The sequence below is a fragment of the Oncorhynchus clarkii genome, chromosome 26 (assembly GCF_045791955.1).
Source record: "Oncorhynchus clarkii lewisi isolate Uvic-CL-2024 chromosome 26, UVic_Ocla_1.0, whole genome shotgun sequence".
Taxonomy (NCBI): domain Eukaryota; kingdom Metazoa; phylum Chordata; class Actinopteri; order Salmoniformes; family Salmonidae; genus Oncorhynchus; species Oncorhynchus clarkii.
In genome coordinates this window covers 9,290,552-9,312,373 of record NC_092172.1, presented here as the reverse complement: position 1 = coordinate 9,312,373, position 21,822 = coordinate 9,290,552, and the positions used below count along the sequence as shown (strand labels likewise).

The window sequence follows — 21,822 nt, the reverse complement described above, 5'->3', positions numbered from 1 at the left end:
CAGGGTGGAACAAATGTGTCCAGATTTGATGACTCTTGTAAGCGGTTCCGTATGTGTGCTGTGCATTAGTGGGAGATGGACTTTTAGCTGTTCCATTAGTCTTCCCCAGATAATGCAACACATTTTAGCCCCCCGTTTACTTAACATTCAGGATCCGGCCCCTCTATTTGCTCTAATCAACTGATAAGACGGAAGCCCTTTCTCCAACCCCTGGAGGGTGAAAACTGAACTCCTAATGGTCATTAGTAGTAATTATGTTCCGTAACTGGCACATCCAGCCCCTTTGCTGTGTTGATCCCATTCGGGCACAAGGGACCCAGATAGCTGATCCAAGGCACTTCTGGGCATGCCGTTATCTGCCAGGCCAACCGCAGCTTGTATGATAAAAGTCAAGTTAACTTTCCGGTATGATGAGACATACTGTGTTGTTTAGGCAAACGTGATTTGAGCAACACTGTTTCTTTTGTTTGGGAAAGTGTGCGGAGGTGTGTGTGGGTGTATATGGATACATCAAGAGGAAAGATCTAGCACTGTATCACCATTGTATGAGCTAATTGTTAACAAAGGTATCCTGAAGACACAATAAGCTAGGCTAAGTCCAGGGCTAGGCATGTGACAATAACCTCAATCAGTTGACACAGCCTTTTTCAAAACGGATTCAGTGGAGTTGTGATTTTATGCAAACCGTTTCCCTCTCCTCTCTCAGATCAAGCGCCTCTGCCCTAATCCCAAGAGCCGAACCTGCAGAGTGTGATCCTTATCGACAAGTGCAAAGCTAGTACAGACAGAGTGGGATTCAATTACATATGCACAGACCTTTTTGGAATGCAGCATCCTTGCTACTAGTGATGCAACAAAGGATGGAATCTCCCTTCTATTCCATTGTAAATGTTTGATAATCCAATCCAAAAGACTCATCCCGATTCTTCAAAGGTCCGACCTTTCAGATGTGTTGACACGCACCTGTCGATGAGCAGGCTACCTTGCAATTAGTATCTCTCACTAAGTACATTGTTGAAAAGGTAATTGAATTCGTAGTTTAATGTCTGAACATCATCGCCATGATTAAATGAAAAGAACAGAAACTAACATGAATAATACAACAGCCATTGTCAGCTAGTCATAACCTCAGTGTTAATTGGCTTTGCCTTTATCCTACTTGATATTAATCAGATGCAGTGATAGAGCTGTATGATTACAACGCCCACAAGTTCTATTGTGCCCTTATTTATGAAACAAGACGAATGTATGTAACTCAACAGCCCTTAAAGTGAACCTAAATCGAGGCAGAATATGTCCCACTGAATATGCATCTTTAAGCAATAGCTTAATCGAAAGCCCTCGAAGAGAGGACGACATACGGGGGATCATCTTTGTATATACAAGACAACACGAGTGCGTTTCCTACCCGCCGGCTGTGACGAGGCAGGCCATTGTCAGAAAACTAATAAAGAGGCTCCCGTGTGTTGTAGTGCGGTAATTACACAGCCTGGGATATCAGTACGCTATTTATGAAAACATTGTGCATCAACAAAAAGAAAAGGTCATCAACATGGACACACCCTCAGCATTAGCATTTTCAGAGCACACACACTGTGTATCTCCATAAATGGGAGATAAGAAAACATGACATTCTTTTCTTGAGTGCAAGAAAACATTGATAAACATGGCACATTTTAGCAGTGGGGATACAGGCTACTGGGATTAGGCAAACATCACCAGGCAGGGGACTACACAAATAGTGAGAAATTACAGGGCTGTGTGGCAGCATCGATCCAGAGGTCGCAATCGGTTTGCTAGGTCATACCCTATGAGTGAGTGTAATACATTTTAAGATCAATGAAGATATGAAGTGACGAAACTATCACAGCAACTGTACATACAGGTACTGCATCCCCAGGTACCTGTTCCTCATATGTTGATGATCAATAAACATCATACATCTACAATATTGGGGCAGCAGGTGGTTAGTTGTTAGAGCATTGGGCCAGTACCCGAAAGGTTGCTTGATCGAATCCCCGAGCTGACAAAGGTAAAAATCTGTCATTCTGCCCCTGAACAAGACAGTTAACCCACTGTTCGTAGGCCGAATGTGTTCTTAACTTACTTGCCTAGGTAAATAAAATAACAAAAATATGAGTAGTTCCAAGAAGATGTATCTGTAATTGACATTGGTCGCGCTATTTAAATGATAATGCACATGAGGTGCATTATCATTTAGTTCCATTTCTCAATATGTGGTGGAGCAGGTGAACTCCTTGATGTTTGTTTTCAGTTCCAGGGTAACCAGATGAGCTCAGGATATGGGGGTCAAGATAAACATCAGTCCACATGGACAGTGATGTAGAATAATGTCAACGGACTTTAAACATATGAACATTTGATCATTGGACTCTCTACTATTGATAACAAAACTGTATGCTACAACGGTAAAGAATGAGGAAATAAAAAATAAAAAAACGATTTTCAGACGTTCACCATCATAAACTCAGAAATGTCCTCTCACTGTCAACTGTGTTTATTTTCAGCAAACTTAACATGTGTAAATATTTGTATGAACATAACAAGATTCAACAACTGAGACATAAACTGAACAAGTTCCACAGACATGTGACTAACAGAAATGGAATAATGTGTCCCTGAACAAAAAGGGGAGTCAAAATCAAAAGTAACAGTCAGTATCTGGTGTGGCCACCAGCTGCATTAAGTACTGCAGTGCATCTCCTCCTCATGGACTGCACCAGATTTGTCGGTACTTGCTGTGAGATGTTACCCCACTCTTCCACCAAGGCACCTGCAAGTTCCCGGACATATCTGGGGGGAATGGCCCTAGCCCTCACCCTCCGATCCAACAGGTCCCAGACATGCTCAATGGGATTGAGATCCGGACTCTTCTCTGGCCATGGCAAAACACTGACATTCCTGTCTTGCAGGAAATCACGCACAGAACGAGTAGTATGGATGGCGGCATTGTCATTGTGGAGGGTCATGTCAGGATGAGCCTGCAGGAAGGGTACCACATGAGGGAGGAGGATGTCTTCCCTGTAACGCACAGCGTTGAGACTGCCTACAATGACAACAAGTTCAGTCCGATGATGCTGTGAGACACCACCCTAGACCATGACGGACCCTCCACCTCCAAATCAATCCCGCTCCAGAGTACAGGCCTCGGTGTAATGCTAATTCCTTTGACAATAAACGTGAATCCGACCATCACCCCTGCTGAGACAAAACCGAGACTAGTCAGTGAAGAGCACTTTTTGCCAGTCCTGTCTAGTCCAGCGACAGTAGGTTTGTGCCCATAGGCGACATTGTTGCTGGTGATGTCTGATGAGGACCTGCCTTATAACAGACCTACAAGCCCTCAGTCCAGTCTCTCTCAGCCTATTGCGGACAGTCTGAGCACTGATGGAGGGATTGTGCGTTCCTGGTGTAACTCGGGAAGTTGATGTTGCCATCCTGTACCTGTCTCGCAGCTGTGATGTTCAGATGTACCAATCCTGTGCAGGTTTTGTACCATGTGGTCTGCCACTGCGAGGACGATCAGATGTCCGTCCTGTCTCCCTGTAGCGCTGTTTTAGGCGTCTCACAGTATGGACATTGCACTTTATTGCCCTGTCCACATCTACAGTCCTCGTGCCTCCTTGCAGCATGCCTAAGGCACGTTCACGCAGATGAGCAGGGACCCTGGGCATCTTTCTTTTGGTGTTTTTCAGAGTCTTTAGAAAGGCCTCTTTAGTGTCCTAAGTTTCCATAGCTGTGACCTTAATTGCCTGCCGTCTGTAAGCTGTTAGTGTCTTAACGACCGTTCCACAGGTGCATATTCATTAATTGTTTATGGTTCATTGAACAAGCATGGGAAACAGTGTTTAAACCCTTTACAATGAAGATCTGTGCAGTTATTTGGATTTTTACAAATTATCTTTGAAAGACAGGGTCCTGAAAAAGGTCAGTTTCTTTTTTTGCTGAGTTTACATGTCCTTTTCAGTTGCATAACCAAACTGATGATATACCATTATAGCTACGCCCCAAGAACAATGTATTTCACTGTACGCTAAGTCATAGCTTTTCACACAATTGTTGGCTTACTCCTATTCCTCCCATCCCTCTTGCTTACTATCAGCCAAGGGCACATGTCTGAACAACACAATACAGCGAAGAGATGGATAATGGCATGTGTGTGTGTGTCTAAAACAGAAGCCCATTACCAACACAATTGGCAGCTAACAAAGAAAGCCATCGTTCTTTGAGCACAATTCCAAGACCCTACATGTTCAGTCCTGATTTCCATTAAGGATTCATGACTCATCTGGATATTATATTACAACGTTCTGAATTTATCATGCACGCACCCCCCCCCCCCCCCCCCCCCATCCCCTCATCCAGAACTGAAAAATCTGAAAATATTGTGCATCCAAAGGTTTCACACATTAAGCCTGCATTGCCACCACTACCTGATAGTAGGTCCTTTCTAAATGCTGGACTTTTTCATTTGTAAGGCTTTGCTGTTGAGTCATGGACACCGTGGAGATGCAAATAAAAGCATTTTCAGAGGATATGAGTTTGTGTGTGCACTGGGTTGTTGAGAAAAGTCTGCTAGGTTGCCCTTTTAAGGTGTTTTATACTTTCAGCAATTATTTCAGCTATTTCTTTCTTCTCACAAAAGGATCATTAAACAGAAATAATTCATTTGGGATAAAGGTCAGAGGCACAGTCTGTTGGCTGATGCAGTTTCGCCGAGAAGTGCCTGGGCCATTGATTCTCCATGGATACTTTCTTTCACAATTTTTCCTGCTCAACTCACCATAATAGCGACAAAACAGTGATTAAGGTTAGCACCCTTTCTTCCTTTCACTCTGCTATGATTATCATCATCTTCACTAGTGGAGATTGGTAAAGAAATGGCTCCTCAAGCAAATGTCAGCGCCATTGTTCATTTCATCTTTGTTGTTGTTTTGGATCATGAGGGTGAGATGCGAGGAGGAAGGGGGGTGGTTGCTGTCATCTTTAAAAATTCCAGGAATAGGCTTTCCACCCACCCCTTCCCATATTGTCTTCTTCCGGCAGCCCACGTGTGCTCCTAGCTAACCATGAAGCCAAATGCACAATAACAACATCCATTCTTAACAAGATTACTTTGTAGTCCCCGTTTTGCTCCTGGGCTGTGTATGGGAGTAGAGGCACAGGGATGAGCTGTGATGCCTGCAGCTACTCAGGCTGAGGATGCCATCCATAGGAGAGGGATGGAGAGCTGAGCCAAACATCTACTGGCTCGAAGGGTTTCTTAGCTGCCCACGATCATTGCAAGAGGCCAATTAGTAGGTTTTAGATCATTATAATCGTAGATTTGAATAATTTGTAATTATGGCAAATTGATCCTGTCTGCCCAATGTTTAGCACATGTCTTGAACGAATATAGGCCCATATTACATTCACCCATAGAGGGTGACATAAAGGTCACGTCCCAACATGTCACCATAACGAGCTCTCTATAGTGGTACACATAGGGCGCATGTATAATATCCACAGAATAATTGGGGTGAGTTAACTGGTATATCTAGAAGACAATGAATGATGGAATGTCAATAAAAGACTGTGGGACTGAAAGCATTAAGCCTGTTAGGATTAAACAAATGGCTTTTTTTTGGTTTGGGGAAAAGCGAACAACCCAAAAAAGGGATGATTTAGCCAAAGCAATGCACAAGCAAAGCATTAGAGGTGAACAACTTCATTCCAATGATTAGTTTGAGCACTTTGCCAGCCAACTCCGTTGAGCCGCTCAATGCACCAGCACCGCAACTTCAGATCGAGCCGAGGCCAGGACGCATGAAGCAGAGCCGCCAGTCGCTAGAGGAGAGGTTAACACCACATATCAGCTCGCAAACACTGACATGGGAGCGCTAATCACTGCAAGCCTTTCCAAGTTTACATCACAAATACCCATTTATTAGGATTCTGCACTAAACCATGAAAATACCCATGCACTCACTAACTCAGCACCTTGGTGTGAACAATGGCAACTTTGTTATATCCTCAGGGTTTCTGTGGCAACAGACTTGGACACCGGATGCATATACTGTAATATTTGATGCATTTATAGGGAATTAGCCTATACATGACCTTAAGAGTATATCTCATAAGCGTCTGTATCACTGCGTCTGAGGGATTGTGCCTTCTCCTACGTCTGACGATAAATGTACGGCCAAAAGGTAACAATATCTGGAGAGAGGAAATGGAGTATGTGCACGTACTGTATGTGGATTTGAACATTATGTAAGGATAGAGGATTTACACAGGCATCATCTCAGTGTTACTGCCATAAAACAAGGTTGAGGTGAGAGAGAGAGAGAGAGAGAGAAAGGAGAGCAGAGAGAGAGAGAGAGAGAGAGAGAGAGAGAGAGAGAGAGAGAGAGAGAGCAGGAGCGAGCATTAAGAGAAATAGAACGCCGGCATTTAGTTGTTTAAATCCTGCGCTGTATGCATTTTTAATGATACAACAAATTTTTGCAATTGCACTCATGACCGTGGAGTTTTAGATTATACTTCCTACTCATTTTTGGTTTTGTCCCTGTGCCCCTTCACACCACACACATACACCTTGTTAACGGGGAGCAAGACGACAACACAGAGCAATAGACAACCTGTCAGCCTCTTCCAAGGAAGCAATAATGTGATCCCACAGCTCAATCAGACTGTTTTATTACAGTCACTGTAGAGAGGGAATGGGGGACTGTGCTCATGTTCCAATGATATAAAGGCCTCCATGATATATACTAGCAGTAACATGGTAAGATAACACACAGAAGAGAGATACTACAAGGAGAAAACACCAGGGAGAGCCCAGGAGAGGCTGTGAGGAAGAAGTGGATTGGAACTCAAACCATAAACGTCAAGTGACTAATTTTCAAATGTTTGATGCTTAAAACGTTGTACCTACATTAGTCATCGATGTTATACTTAGGCTGATTCTGTAGCCAATACCTATCGTTTCAGTCTCAACATTAGCTTTCATAAATGCAGAGTAATACTCTTGTTAACTCCCACTACGAAGCCTTCAATCAAGGGCGAAGCTCGATATCCACTAGAACCTGCGCTGACTCTGTCCTAACCTTAGCAAATGCAGATTAACGCGTGAGATCTTCTCAGATCACAGTGCACTTTGGCAGGGCTAAATCGAGGTGGGATCAGGAGGAGGACCTTTGATCTACTAAAAAAAACCTTGTCAAGAAGCTCCAAGGGTGAAGTTGTCTACAGCAGCGGCAACACCCAGAGAGAGCTTCCCGCCACGCATTATTGAAGTTGAATACGACGAAATTTGAACGCCGTCGCCCCCCACTCCATCACCTCTGAGGACAAGCTTTCCAGGACTCAAGAGTCCCTCTCACTTTACTAACTATATCATACAGAAGGAGAGGACCAAGCCCCAAGCACTGACAGGCGTATAGGAGTATAACTTCAGTCAGCTCCTTTGTACTCTTACGGAATAAACAAACATCTGGGACTTGACTGGATAGCTGATGGGTGTCTCTTCACCTGTGAGGAGCAGTGTACTAACAGTTGTTGCCCGACATGAAAATATATTCCATGACTATATTTCAAAATGACAGTGATGCTGAGAAGCTGTTGATGAAACAGTTAGCATCAATACAGTGGTTCCTCTTTTAACCCTTGTGTTGTCTTAAGGGTAAAAAAATGACCCGCCACTATGTTTATCAGCAGAGAAAACCTCCTAAATGATGTTTTTTCAACTTGAAATTTGATGACTTTTCCTAGAGAGACACCGACATTAGAAAAAGTAAAATATCGCCTTTGTTCATATTTCCATGAAAGCTGTACACCACCGGAGTACAAAGATTGTCTTAGGGTAATTTTTTTATTTTTTTATTTTTTGAATCAATCACAAAGACACACACACACACACACACACACACAGATACACACACACACACACACAGATACACACACACACACACAGATACACACACACGAGAAATTGAGATTATGCGTGCTACGGATTGAACTCCCCTCCACGACCCCACACATGACTCAAATTCACAGACAAAATAAACAACATTTCAGACAAAATAAACAACATTTCAGACAAAATAAACAGTTCTTGGAAGCATTGTTTACTAATGGGGAATGCAGTTAGAGGCTATAAAGGTGCCCAGTTCTCTCTTTGCTGAAGCCATGAGTGCACGTTTCAGTGCCCAACAGGTCATATATCTTATTTTTTCAGATGTCCAGGAGGGACAAGAAAACAATGATTTAAAAGAGGAGGAGGTATCTGAAGAAGAGGATGGGGAAGAATACAACCCAGAGCACGACACATCATCTTCAGATGAGCTGAAAGAGAGATATGTATGTCAAAGAACAGCAAAATAACATGGTCCTTGTCACCATATGACAGCCAGGGCAGGATGGCAGCACAACATGTCATAAGGATAACCCCAGGGCCCACAAGACATGCAGTTGCCCATGCCCAGGACATCGCCTCAAAATTCAACATGTTCACCACATCAGCCATAGAAAAAAATCATCCTGGGTTTCCGTAAATATGGAGGCATCTGGAAAAGGATGGATGAGGTTGACCTGCGTGCCTACATAGGGCTGCTAATCTTAGCGGGTGTGTATAGGTCCCGAGGCGATGCTAAATGTAGTCTCTGGGATGCAAAGAGTGGAAGGGCAATTTTCCGTGCCACGATGCCACTGAAAGTCTTTCACACTTTCTCAGGAATACTACGATTTGAGTCACAGTGAGTCAAGACCTGCAAGACATGTGAGAGACAAACTGGCGGCCATAAGAGAGGTCTGGGAGAAGTGGGTGGAGCGTCTGCCATACCTCTACAACCCTGGGCCTGAAGTAACAGTGGATGAGCAACTGGTTCCATTCAAAGGTACATTTTTATGTTCATATCTGTAATATAAGTGCTTTTCACTGTTAAATTATATATATATATATATATATATATATATATATATATATATATATTATGTATTGCTGTAATATCATTGATTTATGTGATTGTTTTCTGTGACACTGATACAAATTACTGATAGTAATCTCTTTTGTTAAAAGGTCGCTGTCCTTTCTGGCAGGATATGCCCAGCAAGCCAGAAAAGTATGGCATCACGCTTGGAAGATGCAAATCTACACATGGAAGCCAACCAGTGGAGGCCCAGAGAAGAACCAGGGGATGCGGGTTGTGCTTGATGTGACAGATGGACTAAGGGGGCCCAATATCCCGTGTGACAATTTCTTCACCTTTTATGAACTCAGCCAGCAGCTCCTGAAGAGGAAGATCAACATGGTTGGCACAGTTAGAAAGAACAAGCCTGAGCTCCCCCACCTGCACTCCTCGCAACAAGGGGGGAGAAGCCTTCTTATTAAAGTTTTCCTTCACCCCCACCACCATTCTAGTTTCTTACATCCCAAAGAGGAACAAGAATGGTCCTCCTGAGCACACTGCACAAAATGTCTGATCAGTGATTGTGAGGACAGGAAGCCAGCCATCATCATGGACTACAACCACAGCCACAAAGGAGGCGTGGACAAGCTGGACAAGGTGATTGGAACTTACAGCTGCAGGAGGATGACTGCACACTGGCCCCTGATCATCTTCCATAACATCCTTGATGTGTCCTCATACAATGCCTTTGTGATATGGAACAAGAGGAGGGTGTTCCTGGAGCAGCTGGGAAAGGCACTTGTAACCCCGAAACATTCAAAGAAAGGAGCGCCTCCTCCGCACAGCAGCCTCTGCAGCGCTTGTGAAAGCTGTTCAGGGGACTGAATCTTGTCCTGATCCACCTGAGGCTGCAGCTGGGGCAGGCAAGAGGAGGAGATGCCAATTCTGCCCCCCAAAGAAGGACTGTAAAACAAATACTATGTGCTGCACATGTGAGAAATACATCTGCAAAGTCCATGCACTCAAACTTGCATACTGTCCTACATGTGCTAATTAGAGTTGATTGATTTATGTTCTTCACTTTTTAATTTTGTATCTATTATCTAATCTTATTTTATTCTTATTTATTGTTGTTGTTTATACACTTTGTGGGTAGGGGCAATTGTAAAAAAAAAATGCGAGAAGACTATTTTGTAGTTGAATTCCTCATTGTACAGTATATAAGAATATACTGTATCACTATGTCGCCAAAAAAGTTCAAGACTGTTATTGTTTCCCTTCAAAAAGATTGTTAGGCGTAGACACCTATGCAGTACCTTTAGCAATAATAATAATAATGAAAATACAAATCTCATTGATTTATCAAGACCAGTCCCCATGCTTGTCTCAGCGCAATGTGAAACGATGCTGAAATAGCTATTGCTTCAAATCCAATTGCTTCTAATTTCAATATGCTTTTTAAATAAATAAGACCTACATTACTTTTAACAGCACATTACTCAACAATAGTGAGACTCATTTCGCCTACAGTAGGCCTACAGTATATCGAAAAATATATATATTTTTTCAACGATGAGATTCTCCGCCAAAAATTACATTTAGAGGATTGGAGGATTCTAAATTAGTATCTAAGGGGAATTTTTCGGTATGGCAAATCTGGTCTGTGAGAATACCAAAGGGGCTTTTATTTAATTCTAAATTCATTAATAATAATAATAATCACTTTGTTTAAAAATTAAGAATATTTTGGAGATGATTTCGTTTTCATTTAACCTAGAGTGAGCAAAGGCCATTCTTGAACAGGGGGTAAGACATTCTCACTAATTTGTAAATAAATCGACCCTCACGGGTCTCGAACCAGCAGCTGTAGCAATGCAGTCTGCACTGCGATGCCGTGTCTTACACCGCTATGCCACTCGGGGGGGCACCATTCACAAAGTTTTTAATGCAGATCGATTGTCTTGCACAAAGTATCAAAATACCGAAAGGTGTTGGAAAAGGTATATTGTCCTTCTAATAGCCCATGATGTGCTATTATAATGCTTTACATTGTGTCCAGGTCCAGATAACCCAAACATTTCTTTATTAAAGACTGTCAAAAACATTTGTTTCTGTTTTTAGAGAGAGAGAAACACTGGGGCAATTGTGCACTGTCCTAAAGGACTCCCAATCACGGTCGGAAGTGATACATAATAATAATAACAAAAATTATAAAAAATGTTTGGATATTTGAGTTTAACCACAATGTTTGTTGTATTATTTGTTCTGTCTTTTCTGGTGGATTAAACTGAAAATGCAACCAATCACGGCCGGTTGTGGTACAGCCAACCTAACTAAGAAATACATTTGAAGAATTCTCCCCCTTCCCTCCTTCTAGGCAAGTTGATTGTCCTGCTAATAGCCATAATGGCACTGTGCAACGTGACCGTGTGTGTTGGAAATAATATTTTCCAGTAAGCAACAATTTGTTTATCTTCATTAGCCTACTATGTTCCAATATTTCTGTCATTCAGTGATATTTATTCCCGTAGTAATTCCAAAGTTTCTCCAACATTTTGAGGTTTCATGAGCTTGCCCACACGTACTTTAAACATTTAGATAATAAAGCATTTAACAGCATTATGAAGATGGAAGCGGCCCAGCATTTGTTTATTAGGCTACTGTGCAGTCTGACAAGTAAACATAGCCTACAGTACATACTGTGGTTAACATGGTAAAGTGTCTAATTCCTTACATAAGGTAGAGCAGGCCATGTCCAGACTTTCTCGTGACCTCAAGTACTCATTAACCCTGTCTTTAATGCTTTTTTGGGTTGCATCAGTCATGGACAGAAACGTCTGAGACACAGTATTAATGAAGAACACCCGGAGGTTCACTGGTAAGACATATCTGCCACGGGATTCTTCCCAGTTGGTATTCTGTGTCCACTAGTGGTATCTCTTCAGTTACACATCCTTGGAATAGCAGAAGAGCATAACGGTCCGGATGGCCCTTGCAGTGCCCGGTGAGTAGTTGGTCAAGATCTGTTGTCAGAAGAGGAATGGAAATGTCAGGGTGAACCAATGACCAATGACGAACCCGCCAGGTATGTTGACTCTGCCTGTCGGACGTAGAGTTTCAGAGCTCACAGGTGTACCTCGCATGGATTGTGACTCCATCTCGTTCCTCGCCTTCTTCAACGCGTCATTCTCTGCCGGATTCTCCGCCAATGACGAGTGACTCTGCCAATACCGCCTGGCTCTGGACCAATACATCAGTTGTCACCCTTGTCTCTGCCCTCATTATCTACTGTTTCTCATTCTGCTGGTCTGCCTTCAATGACTCGATCTCGGTCTTCAAAGTTTGAATCTGATCCATGTGCACATTCATCAGATCAGCAGAACGGTACCGCCCTGAGCCCCCATTGATTACAATGGCCTATGATAGAAATGATGATAGATGAAAACTATGTCCATTTCGTCTGTTCTCTTAAGTCGAAATGTCTTTTTTTTTAGATAAACAGCTCGTTTTTGAATGGCAACCGTGTTAAGGTGTTACAGGTGGAGTTTGGGGCAAGGTGAAGAGTACTGGAAAGGTACTACAGTACACTTGTGAAAAACAAATATTTAAAAAGAGGTTTTCAAAATGCATCCAGCTGTCCATCATTACTGTCATTTACATCATGTTTACATTGTTTATTGCAACCACAATATCACAAATAATTTGTATCTACCTTTCCAATTACTTTTAGTTTGGGATTACAAATGTGCGCTTTTCATGTCATTTTTTGTTAAATCCAGTTCGGATTTACAGTTGAAGTCGAAAGTTTAAACACATCTTAGCCAAATACATTTAAACTCAGTTTGTCACAATTCCTGACATTAAATCCTAGTAAAACTTCCCTGTTTTAGGTCAGTTCGGATCCCCACTTTATTTTAAGAATGTGAAATGTCAGAATAATTGTAGAGAGAATGATTTATTTCAGCATTTATTTATTTAATTCTTCCAGTTTACATACACTCAATTAGTATTTGGTAGCATTGCCTTGAAATGGTTTAACTTGGGTCAAACGTTTCAGGTAGCTTTCCACAAGCTTACCACAATAAGTTGGGTGAATTTTGGCCCATTCCTCCTGACAGAGTCAGGTTTGTAGGCCTCCTTGCTCGCACACGCTTTTTCAGTTCTGCCCACAAATTTACTATAGGATTGAGGACAGGGCTTTGTGATGGCCACTCCAATACCTTGACTTTGTTGTCCTTAAACCATTTTGGCACAACTTTAGAAGTATGCTTGGGGTCATTGTCCATTTTAAAGACATATTTGCGACAAAGCTTTAACTTCCTGACTGATTTCTTGAAATGTTGCTTCAATACATCCACGTAATTTTCCCTCCTCATGACGCCATCTATTTTGTGAAGTGCACCAGTCCCTCCTGCAGCAAAGAACTTACTTTAGTGCAAAAAGTACAAATCAATCCCAGAACAACAGCAAAGGACCATGTGAAGATGCTGAAGAAAACAGGTACAAAAGTATCTATATCCACAGTAAAACAAGTCCTATATCGACATAACCTGAAAGGCAGCTCAGCATGGAAGAAGTCACTGCTCCAAAACCGCAATAAAAAAGCCAGACTACGGTTTGCAACTGCACATGGGGACAAAGATCGTACTTTTTGGAGAAATGTCTTCTGGTCTGATGAAACAAAAATAGAACTGTTTGGCCGTAATGACCATCGTTATGTTTGGAGGAAAAAGGGGGAAGCCGAAGAACACCATCCCAACCGTGAAGCACAGGGGTGGCAGCATCATGTTGTGGGGGTGCTTTGCTGCAGGGGGACTGGTGCACTACACAAAATAGATGGCATCATGAGGCAGGAAAATGATGTGGATATATTGAAGCAAAGTCTCAAGACATCAGTCAGGAAGTTAAAGCTTGGTCTCAAATGGGTCTTCCAAATGGACAATGACCCCAAGCATACATCTAAAGTTGTGGAAAAATGGCTTAAGATCAACAAAGTCAAGGTATTGGAGGGGCCATCACAAATCCTATCGAACATTTGGGTGCAGAACTGAAAAGGCGTGTGCGAGCAAGGAGGCCTACAAACCTGACTCAGTTACACCAGCTCTGTCAGGAGGAATGGGCCAGAATTCACCCAACTTATTGTGGGAAGCTTGTGGAAGGCTGCCCGAAATGTTTGACCCAAGTTAAACAATTTAAAGGCAATGCTACCAAATACTAATTGAGTGTATGTGACCCACTGGGAATGTGATAAAATAAATAAAAGCTGAAATTATTCATTCTCTCTACCATTACTCTGACATTTCACATTCTTAAAATAAACTGGTGATCCTAACTAACCTAAAACAGGGAATTGTTTGTAGGATTAAATGTCAAGATTTGTGAAAAACTGAGTTTAAATGTATTTGGTTAAGGTGTATGTAAACTTCCGACTTCAACCTTATATTGATTGTCCTGCTAGAAACGCTGTTTGCAGAATTCACAGCCTGCTTCTCTTGTGAAAAACAGTGTTAAATAATATATCTGTGAGAATATCCAAGGGTTTTTATATAATTCTAAATTAATTAACAATAATAATAATAGCTTTGTTTTAAAAATAACGATATCTTGGAGAATTCTTCAATTTCAAATAACGTAAAGTGAGTGAGAAACTGGACATTCTTGAACATGGGGTGAGACATTGTTACTAATTTGTAAATAAAGCCAGTTTGTTATTTAGAATGATTTATTTCTGTTTTTAGAAGGAGAGAAATCAAAAGCCCGGTCATGGCCGACACAGGTATTGAACCAGCATCTAGTAGCAGCGCAGTTTGCAATGTGATGTGTGAGACCGCTACAACGCAACCATTCAGGAGTAGGTTACAGTACTACAGTAAGAGAAAAATTATTACATTTATTATTTAAACATTTCCACAAAATAATTGGTCTGTTTCTCTTAGAATAAAAATCTTATTGTAACAACAGTTTTAGTAAGTAATACTGAAGAGTAGTAACAAAAAAAACAAGTGTTTTTTTCCTGGTGTGGGAATAGAAATTCTTACTCTATTGATCTAAATTCAATCACCTTCTTCATCCTCATCATTCAGTTCATTGAAATTCAATGTTGAAGTCGTGCACAATTATCAGTTTCCCTGTGGCTTATGTCGCTCATTCATTGTCAGTTAAAGACACAGTAGCGCTTTGGGACCCAAAAGCATAATCAGTGCTCTAACTCCCCCTTGCGCTGGTCTGGAGCAATGAAATAGTGATGCAGGGTACCGTAATAAACCTCAAACGACCTCTAAGTCCCGCAGCATAATCGCAGAACATTTAGTGGAGCAATATCACCCACTGTATATGGGTGATATTAATCAAATCAGTTGCTATTGTATTGTTTATTGGTGATAAAGATCATTCTCCATCTAACTAAAGAGAAGGTAGCAGGGATGTGAGAGGTACGGGATTTATATCCACACTATTGCAGGCCTTGCATGCTATCCATCTTATGGTGTCAGGTATCTTGTTTTCGAACAGCAAAAGGAACCGTTTTTTTGCCACCAAAAATATATTAATGTCCCCCCCCCCCCCCCTGCATTAATAATCAAAGGCAATTACTCTCTTTATTACTCGCGGGCCTCGCAATCTTGTAGTATGAATTGTTGAATATGAATGGCTTATTATCAATTCTCTTTGTGCAAAACACACAATTGTATCAGAGATAAAAGCATCGGACAATAAGAAACAGGATCAGTCAGGATCTGTTTCATTTGTATACATCTGCACCTCAATGGGAAGAATGGAGTCCATTCTTAAAAGCATTATGATACATGAGATCAAAAGGAAAAGAAAAGGAAAGTTGCATCAGTGTTATGTGAGATACAACAAACTGTGACACAGACTATAATCAATTTGATCCTTTACAAACAGAGTCTAATTTTGCTTAGGTTGGGAAAAATGTTAATTTGTTGAATATGTATCTCTCCTTTCAGAGTGATGTTTTGTTTTGTGGATGACAATGAATGTGCACTTTGTAACATTAAATAATTAGACTCACAGATAGTTAAAACTAAGGATGAAAAGTAGAAAAAGTAATCATGGAAACGTACTATTGCTGGATTAGACTAGGATTTGTGATAAATTCAGACAGTAGTATGAAGAAGATTTAGGAAAATATATATATATATATTTTAAACGTCATGCCAGAATATACACTTTATGGCTTTAATATGACATTCTAGAATTCTAAATCTAATCTCACACCTGCACTCACATTGCTCTTAATGAGTCGTTATTTTTGGAGACATTACTCAGTCACGGTTAATCTTAAAATCCCCCGCACACCACTTCTACATTGGAGCAACAAGCTTTCACAGCTGTCTCGTCAGCTTCAGTTTTACAGGTACTGCATTTCCTTCAAATGGGAGTGACACAGGGTGACGCAGATCCAGCTCAGTGAATCACAATGTCAGAAGGGCGGTGCTGTAAAGAACAGCAAGGATGACGCCGTCACGCATTGTGACCATCTCACACTCCCACACCGCCATGCTCACTTTTGCATTTATGCTAATAGTCTCCTTCCAGTGCCAGCAGGAACTCAAGAGGAGCTTGGTCGCTGACAAGACAGGAGATCTATGTATAATTAAACATCAGAGTGCCGCACAATAAAATGTAAAGGATGGAATGAGTCTAATCTTGGCCTGGGGTTCCCTGATAATCAACCCACAACCACAGGCTGCACTGAAAAACTGAGATCTGTATGACCCATTTGAATCACACCTCCCACTTCCATTTGATCATTTTTTTAAATGAAGCGTGAGAAAGAGAGAGACCGAGTGAGAGGGAGAGAGAGAGAGAGACATCATACATGTGTAGGATCTTAATTTGACCAGTTTCTCACAACAGGAAAATAATCATGCTGCAACAGACTCTAATGTGAATTATTGGGTGGATTAAAATGAATGGACATTTTTGTGGAGGTTGATGCATTTTTCGTTAGGAAATTAAAACATGTAAAAAGCCTTTTTAAACCTTGAACACACTACAAGTTAGCATTTCCTGCCATGCAGGACATTTCTTGCAACAACAGGGTGATCAAATTAAGATCCTACACCTGTATCTTACTGCAATATCGAACTTATCTTTGCTCTGCCAGCCATGCTCATGAGTACTTAACCTTATGAATAATAATGCAACTCATCAACACTGTCTTTCAAATGCGAGACAAATCCATCCTCAACCAAACTAACTCCTACAATCCTTGCAATGTCCTTCAGCCTACACATGCTAATTATTTTGAGTGACAACGGCTAAATATTCTTAAAACAATCCCCGACCAAGAACAGAGGCTTCATGCACACCTAAAACCAAACAGATTTGAGTGCTATCCTTATTTTCCATGAACCCTCGTGACAATCTCTCTCCAGCAGTGAGACTAACTCTATATGCATGCCAAAAGCTAAATCAGTCTATCGCAAAGATACACCTAGGAGATCATTACAGCGATACAGTGTGTTTGTTTATTTCGGCTCTCTGATCAAGAGCCATTGGAGGATCCGACAGAGGCCGTTTAATTGAGACTCGTGAAATATGAATGCTGCATTTAACGACATTTGTGTGTTCGTTTGGTATTTGGAAACACACAGGTGTAAACACTGCATGCGAGCATGTGATTTATTGATATACCTACGTGACAATAATCCCCCAAAGAAATCAAGTTAGAGTGCTAAGTTATGTGACATTCTGCCAAACTTTGGGCATTCAGGCAGTACTGTAGGGCTCCATTTTCCACCTCATGAATATTTAGAGACTTCTACCTATCCATGCTTTATAGTACCATGGCGCCATAAATTACGATCAGCATGAATTCCTTCTTTATCACTGTTATGTTTGGCAATGATTGGACCTGAAATTGTGTGTTTTACATACTGCAATGGTGGGATAGGGATTGAGATATAGGTGCAGCAATCATTCAAATGATATAATAGCTGCCTCGTCATGTCAGCTTGCCTCCAACTACTAGTTGTAAATATCCTGACAGCATTAAGCTACGAAATATACAGCAAGAAATAACCTCATCAATAAATAGATAGCTGCTGTACGGTATGTGTAAATCATGCTAGTGTGAGGTCAAATATTATCCTTGATGGCATATTCTGGTGCATGTGCCAGAGTGGTTGGGTAATGGTCAGAGGTAGTAGCTGCCAGGTTGAGACACCCCAGGTGCGTTCTTGCAATGAGCTGTGAACAAGCTGCTTTGGCTTGCCTTATCAACAACCCTCACTGGGCCCCGGGCCCTGGTCCTTGGCCCTGCCACGTCTACACAGGCCAGGTACCAGGTGTCCCTTGTCCTTTGGATTATAGGGCTCTATCAAATTCTCAACAATGAAACGTAGCCAAAAATACCCTTTTTTATCCTTGTGTTCCTATGACAAATACTTCAAAGGAAAACTACACCCAATGCCCTGGCCAACAAACAAAAGAAAACACAAAATAGAAAAGAAAGGATAGAAAAACACAATGCGTAGATATTTCCACTGTATATATGGTTGTACTGTAGGTCATTCCACTGCAATGTAACGCATCATTAGTTATTCATTTTCACTCTCTTTTTCCATATTTCAGGGACACGACACAAAACGCCTCAGCGCAGAATTTGGTAGCTGTGGATTTATATTTTCTCTCCAAAACCCTGCATGAGATCAGGCCAGTGTCTGTCTCTCTCTCAGCACTAAAACTATCCCACAAAAATGTTTTTTTTTTTTTTTTTTTAAATGGTGGAGCATTCAAATGGCTGAATTAATGTTTCCAAACGATAAGCAAGCTTAATATACAGCTGACAATTACAGTACTCACCCTGCCAACTAGAATTGGATCTGGTCCAGAGAACTCCTCCAACACAAACATTTGGTTCCAAACCCATCCTCTCTTGGCTCGACTAAGTATTCTTTGTCCTTCGACGAGGCCACGTAGGAGCGCAGTGGAACCCGTTTGTAAACTTTTGGACTGGCTGATGATGGGGGTCATGGATGTATAAGGGACACACGTAATCCACACAAGCATCAAGGAAGTCCACACGTCTGTCAGCATCTCCTCGGACCGTTTGGGCATTGTTATGACACTTATTTTCCCAAGATCAACAGCGCTCCCTTAGATGTTAAACAGAGGTTACTTCTTACTTCTTTGAACGTCAGAGCTTGCATTCATTGTCTGATGAAGGTCACTCACATTGCTTCATTTGCCTCCATTGCAGATGGTGAGGAGATGTAGTACTCAATACACCATCCATTTGGTGTTCCAGCAGTGTGAAAATTCTACAAGGGAGCAAACAGAGGTGATCAGTATTAACCATATAAATTACAAGCCAAGTGCAGAATTCAAAGGAAGGAACCTGGGAGAGCAAATCAAGGTCCTCACTTTAGATCAGTGGTACCTGACTTGTAACGCGATATTTAAGGAGCCAACTCATGCAAACAATCACTATATTTAGTTGATGATAATCAATGGATGATCACGATGATATCAACCGTTTATCAACCAAAGAAAATAAACACATTGCTGTCTGTCATCTCTATGAGATTTTGACAGGAGCAGGAAGAGCTTAAGAGTCAGTCCTCTTCATTACAAATGGTATAAAGCAGCAGAAAGCATTACCCTGTGTGATCCTGTGATTCTATTCGACTGCTACAGTGTAGGGTAAATGATTGTGTCTCTGGTCTAATACATCTGGTCAAGTCTGATACATGAGATTGCCTATCTTTAATCTGATGTTCTGGAGATTATCCTAGAAAGATTTTGAGCAATTACATCTTGGTTATGATTATTGTTTTCACATTACTTTGGATAAATGTATTTACTAATATGCTTTTCAGCAAATACCCTAGCCATATGAAGCAAATGTCCCACATGTCACTGTAATTGAGGCTTGGAAAGATCTCACAGACCAGGTATTCTATTTCAGCAATGCTGCAAGTACTTATATTCCTGATGAGATCATGATTGGAGTAATATGATATAATCTTGTTTATCAACTAATCTATAACTTCTATACAACCAGTGATTGAATGAAAATCAACTATTATTCTGACTGTGAGGAGAGAAATCAGTGTTAGCATTGTGGTACACAAACTATTTTACAAATATACCATTCAGAGTAATTAAATCTAATATACAAGAAACATCTACAGAAATTGATGTTAATTTACTAGGAAAAGTAAAAGAGTGGCATGTTGCAATGTGCATACAGATGCCAATTTTAGTCTTGCAATCACAGAATTCATAGGATTTTAAATGGCCTAAACAGACCAATGAGAGAATCTTCCACATTATGTCAATTGAAATGAAAGAATATGAAATGGTAAAAGACCAATCATTCTCCTCATTAAATAAAATAATTGTAAAAATCCCACGGGTAAATGCACAACCTCAAACACGGTCTGTCCATTTATCAAAGTTGGTCAAGTTAAAAGACAGCAGTGACAGCATTGGAGTTCATACGGATTTCTCGATAAAGGTCTATGTACGACATAGCTATTAGATATCACTAAAATCAACTGTGATAAACAAGCCAGGCATAAAAGCAACGCTGAGTCAAATAACGACATTCACAGACAGTAGACAGACATAATCCCTCTATGAACTGGACGGATTTCATATACCTACTGTTAGTGCCAAGCAAAACATCACAACATACCCTGTGCCAAATAATAATTGAAAATAGTCAACCGTGGTTATTACAGTTGAATATACACACACACATATATATACTGCACAAACAAACTTGCCATGTCGTCTACATTGAAACATGCTTATAGCTATGTTAATTATTCACCCGAGAAGCCTAACAATGCATCTCTATGACTGCTGCCTAATAACGTTCGCTTGCTGTTATTGGAATAAAGGAATAGAAATATCAGAAACATCCAAACATTGATATGGTGCTTAATAATGATGACTGAAACTGCATTGAATTACATGGAGACCGGTGCCGTATTAGCTCGTTGCCGGCTGGTTTCAGCACCACTCGGAGTGGATAGCTCCACATGAGGTAACGTTGGGCTACAACTAGTAGGCTACACGTAGCTTGCATCGTCGAGAAACAGATTAGGCTACAACACGTAGGCAATAGACAGTTCTGCATAAATGTCCAAAGTGACAACATAACGCCTGGTCAACAATGTATGATTGTCTCATTAATTTGAAATGGTTGGCAACCACAACAAACGAAGACAAGTTGCTAAATTAAACTACTTACATACTATAGCTTCACTGAAAATGGACAACGTGTCGTCTCAATTGCACTGCCTGGTAGGAAGTTAAGGTTTCAACAAATGTAGTACATTTCTATCCATCAAAGCGAGGGAAAAAAACACGGAGCTGAAAATAGGCTACGACATTGGAAAGCTGCACTTCCTAAATAGTTTTCACATAACGTTAGATAGTTAGCCGGTCAGTTGCCAACCTTTCTTTCGACTCAGTGTGCAGTTCTCGTGCACAAGCTAATCTCTGGGTGATTTTGATATGCAGAACGAGATGTAAACATGCAAAAGAAAAATCAAACAAAAGCCCCGTTCTCTCCCAAACATGTTCATGCACCTGTTAATACATTTCCGCGTTACTTACTACAGTATCTCGCATCCTTGTGCTTGCACCATTTCACCCTTTCAAAAATGGATTAAAAGAATTGCAATTGCTTTTCTCTTTTCATTCGAGGAGAGACGTTTACAAATAAAAAAAAATGAGCAAAAAGTGTGAAGACACGGTGGAAATCCTTACAGTTTAGCAACCCCGCAGTGGCACTACTTATTGTAGCTCCGACAGGCTTGCTTGCTGACTGGAAAAGTGAGGAGATGGAGGAGAAATGTTCGGTGTGAAGAGCCTCCCCTTTTACCGCGCTGATTGGACTGATGAGGAGGCAGGTCAACAGCCTCTGAAATTAATG

The 21,822-nt window shown here is 41.1% G+C and overlaps 1 protein-coding gene across 1 annotated transcript in view; it reads right to left on the bottom strand.

Annotated features, from left to right (window-relative positions):
• Positions 1–21,589, bottom strand: part of LOC139384720 (cadherin-8-like) — a 91,477-nt gene extending 69,888 nt beyond the window's left edge. Inside the window, exons 1-2 of the mRNA XM_071129561.1 lie at positions 21,504–21,589; positions 18,738–19,195 (exon numbers count right to left, since the gene is read on the bottom strand). Of these exons, the coding sequence (XP_070985662.1) occupies positions 18,738–18,992 (255 nt within the window). The 5' untranslated portion in view covers positions 18,993–19,195; positions 21,504–21,589. The remainder of the gene's footprint in view (positions 1–18,737; positions 19,196–21,503) is intronic.
• Positions 21,590–21,822: the final 233 nt, after the last annotated feature.